The 19,914-nt window shown below is 40.4% G+C and overlaps 1 protein-coding gene and 2 pseudogenes across 1 annotated transcript in view; 1 reads left to right on the top strand and 2 right to left on the bottom strand.

The window, feature by feature from the left end:
- Positions 1 to 393: 393 nt before the first annotated feature.
- LOC141813070 (uncharacterized) lies at positions 394 to 4,932 on the bottom strand (annotated as a pseudogene).
- A 722-nt stretch (positions 4,933 to 5,654) lies between these two features.
- On the bottom strand, positions 5,655 to 6,563 carry LOC141813069 (uncharacterized; annotated as a pseudogene).
- Positions 6,564 to 9,746: 3,183 nt separating this feature from the next.
- Positions 9,747 to 19,914, top strand: part of LOC141813068 (uncharacterized) — a 45,094-nt gene continuing 34,926 nt past the window's right edge. The window contains exon 1 of the mRNA XM_074700969.1: positions 9,747 to 9,858. Within this exon, the coding sequence (XP_074557070.1) occupies positions 9,747 to 9,858 (112 nt within the window). The remainder of the gene's footprint in view (positions 9,859 to 19,914) is intronic.

Raw genomic sequence — 19,914 nt, 5'->3', positions numbered from 1 at the left:
GATTCTCTTCCCTAGACGTCGCCTCTTGGGCATTTAGTAATTCCCTTTGCCCCACTGTGTAGAGGGGCTCGATGGGGCTTCTTCACGTCACTATTCCTGGTTTGGTCATCCCATGCCCACCTCTGCATCTTCGCTCTGCCTCTTCAGGGCTTAGCCTCCTCATGGGCTTTCGTTACGATGTTCTTTTGCCTTGCTTTGCTCTTGTCTTTTCAGTGCTTGCCTTTAGTCGTGGAAGCCACTCGATTTGGGTTTGTGTTCACCATTCTCTCTAATTCATTAGTCAAGAGTTTACACAACATGTTATCGTGCCAGTGTCCAGGATTGCCTTTAGTGAAAACTTTGGGATCCCTGGGATTTCTATTTCCACAATTAGGTTGTAGAGCATATTTTTCACTAAGCTTGGTCTTTTTGCTTCTTGGGTGGCCTCTTGATGTTTCTTCTCTCGTTAGGCAATTCCCTACAAAGTACCCTTCCTGTCCACACAAATAGCATTTACATTTCTTATTTCAAATTAAATGCTTACATTTTTCAATCCTCGCATGGAATTCGTGTGGTTTTCCTTTGTATGTTTTGCTGCGCCTAATTCCATATTTCTTATGATTCTTTTAGTATCCAAAAATGGAAATTTGGCTGCAGAATGATAAAATTCTTCAAAGATCTTCTGAATGCCACATCTTTGCATTCTTGTTCTAAGAATTTATAAGCAAATAAGATTCTGGGGAATACTCCAACTGTCAGATCAGAGTATTGTTCATTGAATGCCGCTTTTATCCAGTTACCCAGATCTCCAGGCATCTTGAGCTAGAATTTTTCAGAGAGTTCTGGTCTTGTATAGAGTCTGTCGGCCTTGGATGTCAGCCTCATATAGTCATTCATATACTAGACTATATTCTTTACATTATCATAGGATAATTTCTCTAGGTCTCTATACGCTGCATCCTACAGAACTGTTGATCCTTGTGTAGGATCCTCCGAAGGAAATATTCTTCTCATTTGGGATAAGACGTTTTGAGTTCCTTCTCTTCCATTAGCTATACTTACCAGCGCATCGTATTTCATAGGATAATTCATCCTCCATTGTATCCATGCTAGTTTCTCATTTTCACCCAAGAGATTTTCCATGTATTCTATTTTGGATTAGTGAATCCTTGGCTTGACACATGATTCTTTGTTATTGATTCCCATCTGGAAAAGACATCATGGAACATACCCAATTGTTCCGGAATCATAAAGATAGCCCCTCCTTGTTGCTGAGTTGATGGTAGTGTCCATAATTCGTTGTTATTCTCCCTTCTGAACCTGATATTTGGTGGCCTTTGCTCATAAATGGGTTGTTGTGAAAGGCCCTTGACTGTTTCTTGTCGCTTGTGGGTAACCAGGTGGTCCCATCATCGAATCCTGTGGCGGGTTGTAGGGAGAGACAACCGTGCTACTTGTTGAATAAATCTGTTCCTCGCCTAGGCTTTCCATGAGTCTCCGTAGGCTGGGGTATTCCATTTCAAAGCCCGTGGCAATTAGTTGGGATGATTGGTGGTTCCTCCCATCACCTTCTGCCGTGAATGAGTTAAGCCATCCAGCATCATCATCATCAGAATAGGAATCCCAAATTGGTGGTGTTGGGTGTAAGACACGAGAAAATTTTAGGGTTAATCATAAATAACCCTAATTGGTTAACAAGGTTTAAGGGGTTAATTGGTCATTGAAGGCTTGATAAATAAAGGATGTGGATTTTTATTTAGGTTAATGAGGTAACCTAATTAATCTAACCCTTTAGCCTAACTAAGAGGCTAATTAAATTAGGCCATTTAATCCTTATTTTAAGCCAAATGAATCAGCCCATTAGAGACCAATTAATAACCATTACTTGTGCCCAAATAAAGCCTAAAATTGAGCTTATTTAAGAGATAGGGTTGTAGGGTAAAAGTTATTGAATTTTAAACCAAAAATCCGGTTTGGAATCCCTTAAGCCGCTTGGTAAGAAAAATCCATTAAGGAGTCTTCTCAAAATCACGAGATCGTGATTCTTCCCCAACCGCGCCGAAGCTGTTACGCAGCGATATCCTTCTCGCTGGATTCCCTGCCGAAGCCAACTTCTTTCCCCTCTCTACATAGCGATTTCTTCTTCTCATTCGTCGAGCGCAAGCCTTCTTCCTTCCTCCCAATCGCGCCTGAAGCCGACTCCTTCCCGATCGATCAGTCGCCCTCTTCACCGAGACGAACCAAGGTTGCTGAAAAATCACCTCTTCTTCCCCTACCGCGGTTCTTCCCTATTTCCACCGAAGCTGTGATCTACTTTTTGCATGTGTTCAGGTGTGTTTGTGCATGCTGAAATCCTGTTGGAAGTCCATGCCAAACCTCGGAAGTCCATGCCAAAGGATCCATGCGAACAAAAATTTTGCAAAACTTATTTTATATTCTAGATCTACTCTAGATCTATGAGTTTAAAAGAGTTACCCTCGATGCGTGCCCTTCGCGTATCCCGCTCGGCCAAACGGAGTCGGATCTCGAGAGCTACACACGTAGACTCCTCTATGGTATCCACACGGACAATATGAGTGGAAAAACTGAAACAAAGGTGTGCTAGCACCTTCCACAAGGCTTTGGTCAGTTGTAGAGGAGAGGGAGAAGGAGAGAAAACCAAGAAGAAGGAAAAGAGAATGGTGTTAACGTTGAATGAAAAAAATCCACTTTTTCATTCTTTTGTGGCCGGCCACATCAAGGCATTTTAAGGCTAATTAATCCCATTAAAGCCATTCAAGCCTTAGGTTACAAACTCTTATTGTAACCCCCATGATGTGGCATCCATGATGATGTGGAGCATCACCATTGGTCACCTCTTATGCCACCTCACATCAAAGTCAAATGGTCAAGTCAAGCATTGACCATGAGGTGGCATAAGTCAAGTCAACATGGATGATGACATGGCAAAAAGTCAAGTCAACATTTATGATGACATGGCACAAAGTCAAGTCAAACTTGACTCCCAAAGTTCTCCTTCTCAAGTCAAGTCAAACTTGACTTCTAATCTCCCAAAGTTGATCAAATCAACTCCACTAGTCTAGTTTGGATTACACTTAACCCAACTTGATTCATCACATGAATCTAATCCTCTTGGTTCATCATATGAACCTAATCTCCACCTAATTGTCCTTTGTGTGTGACCCTATAGGTTCTTGTAACGTTGGCAATGCCCTAAACTCATTTAGGTGCATAAGTAGTGAGCGGTATCTAGCAACACATCACTACTACCCAAGTTACAAGAATGTTGAGATCCAACATCACCATTGTGACTACTAATTGTGACTCTTCACAATATGTGACAAATGTCCTTCTATCCTTGATATCATGATTGATCAAACCGAGGCATAGACCGTGTCATCCTCTAATCAATCTGTGTCTTGAACTCCAAGTAGACTCACTACAATCAAACGAGCTCAACATCACATGTTGACTCATTTGGGCATGGTCATGCACTTTAGTGGTCTCACTCTATCAAGAACTATGATATCACTCCCGTTATATGGGAGGGATAGATCCCATCTACATCACTCACATCCCTCCGCATAATTTGTTACATACCCAGTAATCGCCTTTATAGTCCACCCAGTTACGGGTGACGTTTGACGAAGCCAAAGTAAGTAACTCCTTATGTAGGGAACCATGGTGACTTCAGGTCTAAGGACTAATAGTCATACTAATAGCCACATGAGAAAGTATATGACACTCATATAACGATCCATGATACTTTCTCATGGCGGGTCATTCAGTATACATTCTCCAATGCATACCCATGTGTCAACTTGATATCTCATATCCATGACTTGTGAGATCAAGTCATCATGTTGACCTACATGCTAGTCTCGTCGCATTAACATTGTCCCTGAATGTTAATACTTGACTAGGAATCATTTAGAGTAGTGTTCTCTATATCATCTCACTATCGATTCAACCAATCGATTGATATAGATATGAACGATCTACTCAAGGACATTATTATACTTAGTTATATGGCACGAATATCAAGTAAGTATAATAACCACAATAAAAATGCCTTTATAAAATGTAAAATATGATACAATGAGTCCATACAACAATCATCAAATGATTGGCTCTAGGGCTCTCACTAACAATCTCCCACTAGCACTAGTGCCAATCACTATAGGGTCTAAGCCCTAATGACCTAGTGTGACCATCATGCTTTCTCTGTGCCAAAGCCTTGGTCAAGGGATCTGCGATGTTAGCCTCTGTAGGTACTCTGCAAATCTTCACATCTCCTCTATCGATGATCTCTCGAATGAGATGGAAGCGCCGTAGTATGTGTTTGGTCCGCTGGTGTGAGCGAGGTTCCTTAGCCTGTGCAATCGCTCCATTGTTGTCACAATAGAGCTCTACAGGCTCTGCAATGCTAGGAACCACCCCAAGCTCAGTAATGAACTTGCGGATCCAAACAGCCTCCTTTGCTGCCTCAGATGCAGCAATGTACTCGGCCTCTGTTGTAGAATCAGCTACTGTGTCCTGCTTCGAACTCTTCCAGCTCACAGCACCACCATTTAAGCAAAACACGAACCCCGACTGCGATCTGTAGTCATCCTGGTCGGTTTGGAAGCTGGCATCACTGTAACCCTTTACAGCTAGCTCTTCCTCACCGCCATATATCAAGAAATATTCTTTAGTCCTTCTCAAGTACTTCAGAATATTCTTGACTGCTATCCAGTGACGCTCACCTGGATCTGACTGGTACCTGCTCGTCATGCTCAAAGCATACGAGACATCAGGACGAGTACACAACATGGCGTACATGATAGATCCTATGGCAGAAGCATAAGGGATCTGATCCATGCGGTCTCTCTCCTCTCTAGAAGAGGGACTTTGAGTCTTCGAAAGACTCACACCATGTGACATCGGTAGAAATCCCTTCTTGGAATTCTGCATGGCAAATCGAAGTAATACCGTGTCGATGTATGTACTCTGACTTAGGCCAAGCAATCTCTTAGATCTATCTCTATAGATCCTGATGCCTAAAACACAGGCTGCTTCACCTAAGTCCTTCATTGAGAAACAACTCCCAAGCCAAGTCTTCACAGACTGTAGCGAAGGGATGTCATTCCCAATGAGTAGTATGTCATCCACATACAATATAAGGAAGACAACTGTGTTCCAACAACCCTCTTGTAGACACAGGGTTCATCTTCATTCTTGATGAAATTAAACTGTTTGATCGCATCATCGAATCGAAGATTCCAGCTCCGAGAAGCTTGCTTTAGTCCATAAATGGACCTATGCAGCTTGCATACTCTACCAGTATGCTGTGGATCTACAAAACCCTCAGGTTGTGTCATGTACACATCCTCGAGTAGGTTCCCATTCAGGAACGTGGTTTTGACATCCATCTGCCAGATCTCATAATCGTGGTATGCTGCAATAGCAAGCATGATCCAAATGGAATGGACTTCAAGTCAATACATCGCAACTTGCTTGAGAAAACCCTTGTAGGTTTGCGTATGTCCTTCCATGTTAGTCTTTCTCTTAATTACACCCAATGGGTTTGACCCCTTCAGGTGGATCAACCAAAGTCCAGGGATCAAACAACTATTTATGTGAAATAACAGAAATAAGGAGGAGAGAAACTCACAGATTCTATTACTTCACAATTCTTACAATAGTCCCCAAGTAGAGCTCAAGGGTTGCTTGATCAAAGACATGATAGTCGTATAGTTGCTGAAGCTTAAAGATATTCTGCCATCCAGGAGGCTTCTACTATGTACTTCTGTAGATTGCATAGGAATATTGACTTGCATGGGTCAAATAAACCAGTTTAATCCTTGTAGGTTGGAGGTGGAATATCTCCTCCCAAGTAGGGCACGTACTCCATGACTTGTAAGATAATCAACGACTCCATGTACTTTATAGGCGAAGCCTACGTTGGGGGTGTTGGAAAGTCTCCCAACCAAGCCTCTTGTTATTAGTAAATTAGCCTCCCCGTTGTGTCACTGCTCATATCCTCGCATGAGGATTGACACCTGGATATTTTTGTAAAAATCACTGATTGTCAACATTATATCTGGTATAACATACACTAATTAGCTTCCTCTAGTTAAGTCAACCACCATGGCTGCCAAAATCACTTGATCACCCATCCAGCGATTGCCCCTGAAAATAATTAAGGCCATGGTGCCTTCTTCTTGCCTGTGCAGAATTTGGATATGTACCTACAATACTCCTAGGTGGATATATTGCATTCTTCTTCTTTGTAGTTGATTGAAGCTTTCTTCTTGAATTAGTGCCATATCTACCTGGTTGTCATCCGTAACCAGTATGGCTTCTTCAGATCTGTGCACAGAGACCCGATGGCGTCCATTATCCAGTCTGGAATGATATAAACCTTCAGCTGGAACTATGGATGCTCATTCCTGCATAGATAACCTCAGTTGTGTTTAAGGATCTATTTGCTGCTCCAAGGTATGTCCAAGGGTAGGTATTCCTATGAGTCATCGTCTCAGTCTCCTAGCTATCTGCTGAGCGTTGTGTATTCTTCGTTGGCTTCTTTGATACTCCCGTATTTGATCTTCAACTAGGGGTGTTTGAGTAGAGGTGGATAGCTTTGTTACTGTTCTTACTACCATGAGTTTTTGAGCTTTTCTTGTTCCTCCTTAAGAATCTTGTATAGATTCTTGAAGACTCTAACAGTACCTTTTCCTTCTCTAGGTTTTTCTGCAGGGCCCAAGGACAAGTTTTGCAATTTTTCTATTAGAGAATCAGGTATAAGGTTTGGTGACACACTTCCCTTGGTTTGCTCGATGACAGTCTTTAAATCTGCCTGGATATCTCTCAAACTTTTTGCTATTTGAACTAGCAACTGGATCTACGTATTATTCTGTTTAATAATAGCAGAGTTTCCAAAGGTAGAGCCTTGGAATTCACTTGGCCTTATGAATCCAAGAGCAGGGGATTCAATTGGTTTAGTAGCTTTAACTGCGTCTCGGTAGGATTGGGTGTTTCTTGTGATGACGTAGTTGCTCATGAAGTTGCCCACTAGAGCAAGGTCTTCGTTGTCGCAAGCTTCCTGCTTTTAATACTTTTAAGGCTATTTAGCCAACTAGTTTGGGGTTACATTAGTTGTAGTAGTAAGGTTAAGGTATTCAAGGTTGATTGTACGAGAGTTTTTATTCCATAGACATCTACTAAACCATAATTCAAAGCTGGGGCAGGGCAGTTCCTCTCCGAGTTTCACTCACACAAGTGTGCCCTTGGTCTTATAATGACCTCCTTAGCCTTGTTGCCAAGTTAGGACCTGTTCTTTTGCTTCACCCGGTTTGCATAATACCAACAGCTTTGAGCAAAAATTAAATGGATAGTTGATGCAGCAGGTAGATAATTCCCGTACAACCTTCCTTTCATACCCCAACCTTAAAGGTTTTAAGCTATAAGTAACATCTTTCAGAACAAGCTATGATCTTATTAATTACGACAAGCTAAAGTACTAGACATTATTTAGTGGGCTGAGTCATTTGATTCTTTACGAGTCCACCACTTTCGCAAAGTATACTTGAGTATGTATCAACATGGAGGCCTACTCGGCCGAAACAACAATAAAATACATGTACATGAAGAAAAATACGAAACTATCTAACTAAAGGCCCACACGACCACAAACCAATCTAACACATGCAAGTACAATAGCTTACCACGATAATATACCAAAGATGTATCACACAAAAAGCGACAACAATTATACGAAAATCGCAAAACATATTAAACTCTACAAGTCTACGAAATCAGAAACCACACAAGCGAAAGTACAACAAATTCATATACACGGGTACAAATCCAAATCCATACACGAAGAAACCATTCATCATGCTATGAGATGGCATGACGGCGGATCTCCTCTAGCATCAGCAGTAATCTTCTATCTATTACCTGGGGAGACAAGAAAACCCTAGGGTCTGGGTGGTGAATACAAATACTCAGTGGATAATCAGGAATAGACAGTGCATGCTTAAAAGTAAACATGTTAGAGCAGAGATATACAAGGAACAATAGAAATAATCAACTAACAGTGGACGAACTACCATAATATGGATGACATGAATGATATTGACACCCAAATGCATCAACCAAGGATCAATCAAGCATACATCCAAATGTAGCATTTATATACGGTCCCTTACCTATATAATGCACATAATACAAGCATATGCATGAATGCAACTGCCACACTCATTCCAATCACGTATATATGATGCTGGGGGGTGTCTGGCATCACACTACCATTAATCCAACCCTACAACAAAGTAGTCTGGTGGTAAAATAATAGGTAGCCTTGTATAGCTACCTATATAATGCACATAATGCAAGCATATGCATGATGTAACTGTCACACTTGTCCCAGTCACGTATATATGATGTTGGGGGTGTCTGACATCACACTGCCATCAATCTAGCCCTACAACAAAGTAGTCTGGTGGTAAAACAATAGGTCTTAATTGCTAGATAACAATCGTCATGATGTTATGATCAAGTAACAATAATCAATATCAAAATGCATAAACAATAGGTCTTAATTGCTTGATAACCAAAGGTTCATACAAGTAATAAATAAGGTCAATCGAATTAAAGACAAGCAAGAGATAATCATGAGTATAATTAAGGTATCCAAATAACAAGAAACAGGAGTATGATTCAGGTGTCTAATCAACAACAGAAAAATAAAATCCACTAGGATAGAAATGTCCTGTATTGACCAAATACAGGAATTACCCACATGATTGATGAATAATCGTAATAAAACCGTACCACCATCCTCCGTGTACAGAAGGATCAACAAACCAAGGTCTTGCAATGAAATAAACATCTTCTACTTAGCTCTAGGAGAAAATACCACAAGGGAAGATCCTCTTCCTCTTTGAGAAGTTCCTTCACACATCTCCTAGATAGATTTTTAAATTTATGCAATTCTATTTATAGTCAAAGATCTACTCCACCTAAGATCTAATTTCTCATTGTTCTCTAACAATATTAGAGAACAAAATTTGGCATTAAAAATATAACAAAATTTGGCTATTGAAAATGAGAAAAGTATAAAATTGCTAAGGATCCATTTTATGAGATTAACAAGAGCTACAAGTGGACATCACCCTATTTTCCATCAATTAAATATTTCCTTAGTTAATAGCTCATTAATTCTAAATAATATTTTAAAAATTGAACCTCAAATGGAATTGGTGGCCCCCTCAATTCTTCCATTGAAACTAGTGAATATTCAGTTCAACCATAACTTCTTTTCGTTAATTCAACAAGACTGATTTCCAATCAAAATCTGACTTAACGAGATGAACAGGATGGATTCAAAAACAATAGATGTTGAAGTGTGATCTATCTATTTTGTATGGTAATGGTAAAGAGCATACTAGTTATGAAAATTCTTCTTTCATCAACTAGAGGGCGTTGGCTCGATTCTTAGCTTTGGTGTGGATCTGAGGGTTGTGATTCAGAGCATCGTTGTAGTCTCCCATCCTCCTCGAGTATGGAAGCCAACACACAAAGAAAAGGAATCAATCGGTTTACCTAGAAGACGGAGGAGGACGAAGAAGACAAGATCAAGGGTCTCCCCTCACCACAGCGGCGGCCCTTCCTTTCTCTCTGGCGAAGGAAGGCGGCTCTGCTTCTGGAAGAATGGCGACGAGGGTTGCGAAGGTCGGCAGCGTCGCATAGCGTCTCCACGTGATGGCGGCGGTGTCGGGCAGATGAGGGGATCGCGGGGTCAGCGGCAACAGGCGCTGACTCCACGCTGCAGGCGACAAGCGGTGCTAGTTCGAGACGGCGTCAAGTGTCGGGTGTCGGCATTGGACGTTGGAGGTCGGGTGTCAGCTGGGCGAGGAAGGCGGTAGAGCGGCGACGGTCGGTGGCAGAGCTGCAGGGGATCACAGGGAATAGAGGACAACACAGGCAAGGGTCACGATTTCGTGTTTTAAAGAGGAGTAACAGTAGCCTGGTCTTGGGTTTAACCAGTCGGCGCGCGCGTGGGATGAACCGGTGGCAAGAAAACGGCTAAACCAGCTTTAAGCTAGCGTTTAATCTTGGTTCGCTTGGTTCACTAACCAAACGACCTATGATTTGACTTAAACCAATTTTGTTGGATTCGTCTTCACAAGACAAATCTTCTCATCGCATCCGTTTTGACAAAACTTCTTCGATCACAAACCAAACCAAGTTGGTTCAATTTGAGTTCAAATCTGACTCGTTTGGTTCCAATTTTTCCGTATCTTATTTTTAATAACCTAATAGGTTTTGGTTTTTTAATAATTTACATGTTTAACCTAATTCTAGATCTAACCCATTATCCTAAATGGATTTGACTAATTTGGCTTCAATTCACTTAATCCCATCCAATTAAAAACTCAACCTTTAATTGGTTAATTCTAACCCTAAAATTTTTGGTATCTTACAATCCGCCTTAGGGAATCTTCAGTAAGACTGGCAACTGTTTCCAGTTGTTCGTCCACTTGCTTGGTGGCTGGGTACCAGTTTGACCACCAATTATCGCAAGTGCTCCTTCGCTGACACTCCTTTCTTTTCAGGGAGCGTATCAACCTAAGCTACTTGAGTGCCTTGATTGCTTCTCGAGTTGCTTGCTATTGTAACTCATGCAGCTCTTGGTCGACTTTATCTGCATAACTGAGGTAAATTCCATGCCGCATTCATTGATGCATGGTTTGCAGCAGTTGTTGGTACTCATTAATGAGGTGCATATCCTGGAGGGCTGCTGACACCAGTCCCAGTTTGCTTAGGATTGTTCCGACCATTCTGTAATAATAAGATAATTTATTAGTCTGGATAATGCATATGCTAATTGATTATATTTTCTGTCAATATGCTCAAAATTGATGGGAATGCCGATGCCAGTTATATAATCTGTAAATGCTAACCAATGAACTCTGGATATTACATGGTTCTTGTATTTTCTCTAAAATTAATTTGAAGTCTGGCTATCATCAAATTCTAATGCATGAGGGAGATAAATGGAAAATTGCTTTTAATACTAGGTATGATTTATATGAATGATTCAGTCATGCCATACTTATGAGATTAATGAACCATATTTTATGTGTATTGGGAACTTTGTTTTAGTATATTTTGATGACATCTTGATTTATATCAAAAATTAGATGAGCATCTAAATTATTTATAAAAAGTTATACTTATTCTGTGAATGGAAAAGTTTTATGCTAACCTTCAAAAATATTTATTTTACACTAGTCAGATTGAGTTTCTTGGTTATATTATTAGTGCTAAGGGAATAGTAGTGGATGAAGAAAAGGTTAAGGCTATTCGTGAATGACCAATACCAAAAACCATAACTGAGGTACGTAGCTTTCATGGGTTGGCTTGTTTCTATAGAAGGTTTGTTAAAAATTTTAGTACTTTAGCTGCATCCTTGACTAAAGTTGTTAAAAAGAATGTTTGTTTCCATTGGGATAGTGAACAAAATTCAACTTTCAACTTACTTAAGGAGAAGCTAACTTTGCACCATTACTTGCTTTACTAACTTTGCTAAAACTTTTGAAATTGAGTGTGATGCATTAGGAATAGGTATTAGAGCTATGCAAATACATGAAGATCAACACCTTGTTTATTTAAGTAAGAAATTCAGCGGAGCAACTTTGAACTATACAACAAGGATATGTATGCATTGGTGAGGGCTTTAGAGACTTGGCAATAAGAAACGCATGTCTAAACTCCAAAAGATTGGTAGTTTAGAATCATTTGAATTAAATTCATTTGATACATGTGAATCGTGCTTAAAAGGCAAGATGACTAAGCTACCCTTTACTGGAAAGGGAACCAGTGGGAGAGTTACTTGGTCTTGTACATACTAATGTATGCAGTCCAATGTCAACTCAAGCACTAGGAGGATACAACTACTTCATTACCTTTATCGATGATCATTCACTATATGGCTACGGGCGTTGACGAATGCGCGGGTCGGGAAGGATCGACTCGGGGATGTGTGATTCATGTTATATGTAAGATACGAGAAATTTTGCTAGTGAGGGAGAAACTGATTTGGGTCAAATCAAAGATTATTTGGTTAGTCAACCAAATGATTCAATTTTGAACCAAATTGAACCAACTTGGTTTGGTTCATAATGAAAGAGGTTTTGACTAAATGGAAAAGATGAGAAGCTTCGTCTTGTGAAGACAAATTGAACAAAACTAGTTTGGATCAAATCGGAGTTCGTTTGGTTAGTGAACCAAGTGATTTTGTGTTGAACCCGATTTGCTACAATAACCGGTTCAATCACTACACTAAACTAGCAGTGCCACGTGACCCAATTAGCCCAAATCCTAATCCAGTTTAAAAGTTACTATGACTCATCGTTATAACAGGGGAATCGTGACTTCTTTTTCCTTCCCCTTGTTCGGCCCTGCCCACGCTCTGCCTCGCCCGTGATCGCCCTCTGCTCGACCGCCACTGCACCCTTCGTTGCCCACTGCGTGGAGAAGATGCCCGATGCCGCCGCCCTACCGCTGCCGCTTGTGGCTCCCTTCACTCCTGATCGCGAGCAACGTTGACTTGTGAACTTGTCATCGGCAAGGAGAAGAGGTGAGGTCGCGCTCCTTCCCGATCGTACGATGCCACTTTCCTCCATCGAGCATGGCAGCCCCTTCTGTTTGGTAGCCAGAATCTTAGCCCCGCCGATTTTGACTGAAATGGGTCCGATCAGGAAACACCTGAAATTCTTCAAGAATCGGAGCTTGCTACTAGGGCAAGGGATCGGATCATCTGAGGTAAGTCTTCTTTGAAATCTGATTAGGTTTGTTACATGATAGATTTTGTGGGTTTCTGAACTTTGATCCTAGTGTTGGAAGTAGATCGGTGACGGTGGAATGAAGGCTGGTTCCGGCTGTGAGCTTGGAATCGGATCCTGATTGGGGCTGAGCAAGGTTTCTAGGGCACGATCGAATCAATAACTTTGAGGTAAGTTCCTTGTTGAATTCAGTTAGGTTTTGTTGTTACCATGATTAATTTGATGTTGCTTTGAGATGTAGAGATTTTGAATTTAATAAGAGGTTGGTTCTGTTGGGTATGCTTGGTCTAGTTGTGATATTGAGAATGGTGATCAGTTGGAGGGTGATAGGATTTTGTTTCAATGGTTGTGGTTGATCTATTGGATTAGATTTTGATCAGGTTGGTGTAGATCCGGTTGAAGTTGGTAAATGAAATTAACTCATATTTGCTTGGCATGAGTTTAATTAGATTATGGAGTTAATTGGACTTGGTTGTGGTAATCCAGCAAAGTTGTGTCAATTGAATTAGGTTAGGTTAATTTAATGGTTGAGTTGTGCTAATTAGGTTAGTTGGATTGTAACAATTGTTATGGATCTAATTGGATGTGGTTAGTTTAACCTCGGTTGAGGCTAAGTGTGGAATGGGTTGATTGAATTTGGTTAGATTAACTTTAGATTCAATTGGAGTTTACTTTGTTGTAAAATTTAATATAATATTATATTTAGAGGGTTTTGTTTATTTTATATTTGTAGGATCGTGATTTATGATCCTATCATATACAGAGTTTTGTATTTAGGGGTTCTTATTGCGACGTGCGTCATACCAGGTGGGTACTTCTATACTTGGTCAATATAGGTCTTTTCGTAGTGCATGATTTAGTATAAATCTGTTATTAATTATCCTGTTACTTTCCTTATTGCATTCGTTGCTGGATTTGATGCTTGATACTTACTGTTGACCTTGATATGATCTAGTTGCCATCAATACAGTTTCATTATTTGTTATTAATCTGTGATAACTTATTATAATTGATGTTGAGTATATCTTGGTTGATGTAGTAGTTACCTGTTGAACTGTGATAACTTATTATAATTGATGTTGAGTATATCTTGATTGATGTAGTAGTTACTTGTTGAATTAAGCATCATAACATGTTGTTGTTGTTGTCTCTCACTAGACCATTATTGATAGTGGTACAATGAGAGCATTATAGCACTATGTGGGTGCAACCAGGACTAGCTAGATAGCTCTCCTAGGCTATGCCCCTCCCCCTCGCGTGTAGTTGGTCTGTTATTGGAGCGGATGATTCTTGTCGTCCGCCCTAGTTCATTGTGTGGGTGTCTTGGGATGTTGAGTGCAAACAGTGACTAGGCATCTAGACTGTTGTTGGAGTGTGTGCAGTTGTCCTGTTGTGCGCCCCAGTTTATTATGTGGGTGTCTGAGGGTGGCGAGCCAATAGTGACCATGCATGTTGCCTATGATGTGTGTTGCATATGTGCATGGATTTGCTAGTAGTTATTTACTGCATCTTTGTATGTGATTGTTGCACTTGTTTGATATATGATTGTTGCATTGTATGACATTACATGCATTGATTGCATATGCATGATAGCTGTTATCTATTATATAGTATTATTAACCTTGTTTATTAAGTATTCTTTGGAGAGACTATATATCTTGTTGATACCCATATTTATATTTATGTTGTGCACTTCTACCTAGTACCCACTAAGTATTTTATACTCACCACCCAGACTCTAGGATTTTCTTTTTTTCTCCTCAGGTAGTAGATAGGGATGTTGTCATGAAGCTTGGAGTTTTGCCGAACTACCCCCATCTCACAGCAAGAGGAATCGCTAACTTTCCTTATGTAGTTTTCAGATTGTTTTCGATGTGTGGTTTATGAAGTTTTAGTGTGTATTTGTGGTTTAGATTTGTGGTCATAGCTAGGGACTTAGATGTTGATAAAATTCCGCTTGCGCAATTTTTATTAGTCTTGAGATGTTTATGTTATGGCTTCGTGGTGAAGTTTGTTGTTTGATGTTATTGTGACCACTATCAATGTACTTGGAGATTTTCATTGTTACGTAGTTGATATGTGTTGGACATGTAGTTTGTAGCCGTGTGGGCCCTTTATCTTGTAATTTTAGCAGTTATATATATATGTTGGATTTAGAGTGGTCGTGTGGGCCTTTATGTTAAAAGTGAATTAAGGAAAGTTGAATTGTTAAAAGGGGAGATGCTGTCCGAATTTTTCAGACAGACGTCTCTTGAGACGTGACATTATAACGAGGAGCTACAATAGCCTTTTAAATCGGGATTAGGATTTTGGGATAATCGGATCACGCTGCGCGATTAGGTTGGCCTGAACCGCTTGTAATCTAGGATTTACTATAGCAATTAAACTTGTTACTATAGCAAATCGGGTTCAACACAAAATCACTTGATTCACTAACCAAACGAACTCCGATTTGATTCAACCCAATTTTGTTTAATTCATCTTCACAAGACGGAGCTCCTCATCTTTTCCGTTTTGTCAAATCCTCTTCCATCATGAACCAAACCAAGTTGGTTCAATTTGATTCAAAATCAAATCATTTGGTTCATTAACCAAACGACCTCTAATTTGAACGAAATCAATTTCGTTCATTTCATCTTCGCAAGATGTTCCATTCTCACCAACTAACAAAAATTTCTCATATCTTATAGAACCTATTGGGTTACATGCACTAGAAATTTTCTAAAGGACTTAAAATAAGTTTGAGAATTTAATTCTCAGATCGAGAGAATATTAGTTAGATTGGACCAAACAACAAGAAAAATTGGTTTGGTTTAAATCAGAGAAGGCTTGGTTATTGAACCAAATGATTCGATGTTGAACTAAATTGAATCAACTTGATTTAGTTTATAGTGGAAATTATTTTGGAAAAATAAAAGGGATAAGAAGAATTGTCTTATGAAGATGAATTGAACAAAATTTATTTGGGTCAAATCGAAAGTCATTTGGTCATCGAACCAAGCGAACCAAGATTAAATCGGTCTACTACAATAACCCTGATACTGGTCCAGATCAAATCTATTTGATTCTGGTTCAAACCAATCCCAGTTCAGTGTCTTCTTTTGGCCCGACCCATGTGCGATTTCTTCATGTGTGATCCTTTCTCGTGCGACGCCCATGTCCGACGGAACCATCAGATGATTTCGTCGGGTTCTGGTTCCGGTGCCGCCTTTGTCGCGCCAGCTACGGGTATAAAAAGGGGCGGAGTGATGAGGCACGAGAGCAAGTGAAGAGAAGCAACAAAAATCCTAAGTGTTCTCTCCTTCCCTTCCTCTGTTCCTCATCGCCACCAAGCTTGCTGGAGCTTGTTCGCCCACAATCGATCGTCGGAGAAGCTCTTCGCCAGAAGACAAGTCGAGCCCCTATAGTTCTCTCTTCATCTCCTCTCCTATTGGTGCCGGATTTCCCCTTTACCATCGCCACCACAAGATAGCGCCCTTTGCCACCGCCGGATTAGGGTTCCGTCGGGGATTAGGGTGCTGCCGCCGTCGTAGTCCTTATTCAGCCTGTTGCTGCCTCCGAACAATTCACCGAAGAAGCTTCTGTAGATTTCTTTATTGGACGGAGGAGTTGTGGTTTCCGGGATCGCAGGTAGCCATTAGGGTTTTGCCGTGTGCCAACGATGTGTTTCCATTCTTCGGAAACTATTTTGGTCCTTTTTCTTATTTCTTTATTGTTTGGAAATTTGATTCTCGACAATAGTCAGAAAGCTTCGAAACCGATCACAAGTGTCTTATTGTGTGTTTCCGATGTTAGGGTTTTCTCTCATATCAACTATTACTGCTCGTAGATTAGTATCGAAGATTGTGACGTGACTTGAGGCTTTGGAAGCCATCTTAAAGATCACTTTATGTGGATCACCAGTAAATGCGGGATTCTAACAAGGACCGTGCGATTGATGCCCTTTCCGCTTAGCGTCATATGCTAGGTACATGTAGAATAATTTATTATTCTATAAAAATTTTAAATTCCTGCAATGTCTTGTACTTACTGTTTCCTGATTATGCATGCGTGTGTTGTAATTAGTATTAATTATTGTTGTTTGATTTCTATTACGCACGTTTCTGAAATGTGTAAATACGCCTATTGCATCAGAACGATCAAATAGATAAGGGTGCCTGAAACACAAAGTTTTAGTCCCTCCTTTCCTGCATTACAAGTTAGCACAAAATAAAATATAACAAGAAAGTGAAACAGTTTGACAACATTTTAGTATTGACTTCAGATTTTCTGTGAAATCCTGGGTTAGACCGACGCCTACTGTTCCCTTATCGGGAACGCGCCCTCACCCACTCCACTCAAAAAATTTTATCTATTACCAACCAAGTCCTCCAGACTTGTTGGACTTCTGCTTAGCCTCAATCCTTGGCCCTCAGGATTTCCACTGCTAGATATTTGGTCCACCTGACCTGCCTAGACTTCCACTACTAGATATCTGATCCACCTGACCTGCCTATACTTCCATCTCGTGCACTTGATCTGCCAAGTCTTCCTGCCTAGTCCTCCTGACCAAGACTTCCCACCTAACCGTCCAGGTTAAATTTGCCTAGCCTCCAGCTAGTACTTCCATTACCTAGTCTCCACTAGAAATTTTCTATGCCTAGCCTCAACTAGGACTTTCCTGTGCTACCTGCATACTTAGATCAGCTCATTAGTAAATATCACACACTTAACTTAAACCTTTTGCCATTATCAAAACTAAGGTCCGATCATCTGGTGCTCCCTGCATCAACAATCTCCCCCTTTTTGATTATGACTGTAAAATATTGAAACTTAAGGGGTTAATTATAATTGTGGTCAAAGGTTAGGTATTTATTGGATTGGATTTCATTTGGGTTTAATAATTAATTATTAAACCCATTTGCCAACCCAATTTAAACCAGCCCATTAGCTTATCAAGCCCATTTAAACCTAGCCCAATTATAACCCAATTAAGTTGATTTGATGAATCAAATTAGTGTAGGGTTATAAGCTAAAGGTTAATGGGTTAATAGATGAAGCTTGAACCCGTTAACCCACTAAGCCACTAAAACCCATTAAGCTATTAAACCTGAACCGGAGTCTTCCTCTTCCCAAATTGTGAAATCGCGATTCCTCGCCAGAAGCGGCGATCTCCCATCCGTGCCAAAGCCTTCTTCCCCTTCTCTAGTCGCGATTCTTTCTTCCCCTCTTCATCGAGATCGAGCAAAGGAGGCTTTACGAGCTCAATCGTCCTAGGCTTTGGTTTGATTCATCTTCTTCACCTTGCAATGATCGATCGCCACCTTCACGTTTCCTTCAAGAAGAACGACGACAAAGCGATCAAGCTTGAGTGGCGGTGATGTGGCTACGGATCAGAAAGAGTAGAGGGAGGCAAAGCTAGAGCATGCAATGTACACCTAGCCTTCTGTTAGGTTTCGATCCGGCGGTTCTTGGCGGCGGCAATCAGCGAACAGGGGAGGATTGAGCTGCCCGATTTGTGGTAGGATTAGAATCCTTGATTCATGGGTTTTTCATTGATGATTTAGAATTTGATTAAGTGTCTATGGATTGTTTTTGGTGGATCTTCTTGGATCTCAGCAAAACAGCAGTAAGCTTGATTAGCGGCGGCTTGATCAAGTGGAGCTGAGGTTTCAAGCAAGAAAATCTAGGGTAAGGTTTGGAAACAATCTGAGGTAAGCCTTGAAACCAATACTTGTAGGATTCTTGCTCTATTCTGTTAGGTTTTTGGTGGAATTAATCTGTTGAGTTGCTATTATGTGTTGATCAGTTAGATGATACTGTTCGATTGAAAAGTGTTTGGTTTCTTGGATTAATCAGGCTTTGTTTGAGTGGAATCAAAGGAGCAAGGAATCTAGGGCATTCTTCGATTAAAGCCCCATTGGATCAGAGGTCTTTGATTATTGATCGGTTACTTACGAGGATATTTCTGGAGGTTTTAATGATTGAATTGTAATATATCAGGTGGGTGATCTCTGTATTTGGTCAATACAGATCTACTCTTTTTGCAGTGCATGATTTTCCTTCCTATTGTTGTTGATTAGTCTATTAATTCTATACCTATACTTGTTGGTGGGTAATTTACTGTATTTGGTCAATACAGTTCTTTCTATTTTCGATGCATGATTCTTTGACAGTTCTTGTAGTTGATATATTGATTCTATTCCTGTCTGTTATGTGTATACTCCTGATGTTACTCATGTTCATATCATGCTTGACCTTATGTCTGTTGATCTTGGATTTTTATTCCTGACTGTTGTTTCTATACTTGATATGACATTTGTGATCATTATTGGTATGATTCTTTCTTATGATACCTGAGATCATGATGACTTATACCTACGCTTATTGATTAATATGGTAGGTGCTGATTACTATGATTTGAGCATCTCATCATGATGCATGATAACGATTATAAATCTCAATGTTGTGAGTCTATCGTGTTGGTAGATGACTTTAGTTGTATATCTACATAGGTGGTTATTATACCCTATTTCCATCTTGGTGATGGCAGACTGTATGGCAGTGTACGTAGTCGACGGCTGTATGGCAGTGTACGCAGCCGAGTCGATGATTTGACCTCGACATCGGATAGGGGTGGTACTCGGAGAGTACATGGTTGGTACGTCGGTGATGAGTATTAGAGGACAGATATCGGCCATAGGATATGTATCAAAGCTACGGGATCACCGGACGCGGAGCACTGATCCCCCGATTTGGATCACCGGACTACTTTGTTGTAGGGCGCGGAATACTGATCCCCCGATGCCAGACATTCCCAGACTCAGATGCTTGCACGAGTTCTGTGGTGAGTGTGACAGTTGCATCATGTATATGCGCATCATGTGCATGATATATATGTATTGGACCGCACTGATACTACATTTTGATTGTCTACCTGTTTGATTCTTGATTGTTGCACTATGTTTGACATGTCATTCATATGGTGCATTACATGAGATTCATGTTAGTTATTTATTATCTACAGAGACTTTATTGATACCTTGTTGACGTTTGGTATGTATTTATCCTCTTGCTTTTACTTTATTCATGCACTTTCTTTCTGTATTATCTACTGAGTATT

This window comes from Curcuma longa, chromosome 20, assembly GCF_044706935.1.
Source record: "Curcuma longa cultivar G26 ecotype Majalengka, Jawa Barat chromosome 20, ITB_CL_G26_1.1, whole genome shotgun sequence".
Lineage (NCBI taxonomy): Eukaryota > Viridiplantae > Streptophyta > Magnoliopsida > Zingiberales > Zingiberaceae > Curcuma > Curcuma longa.
This window is presented reverse-complemented; position numbering and strand designations above follow the sequence as displayed.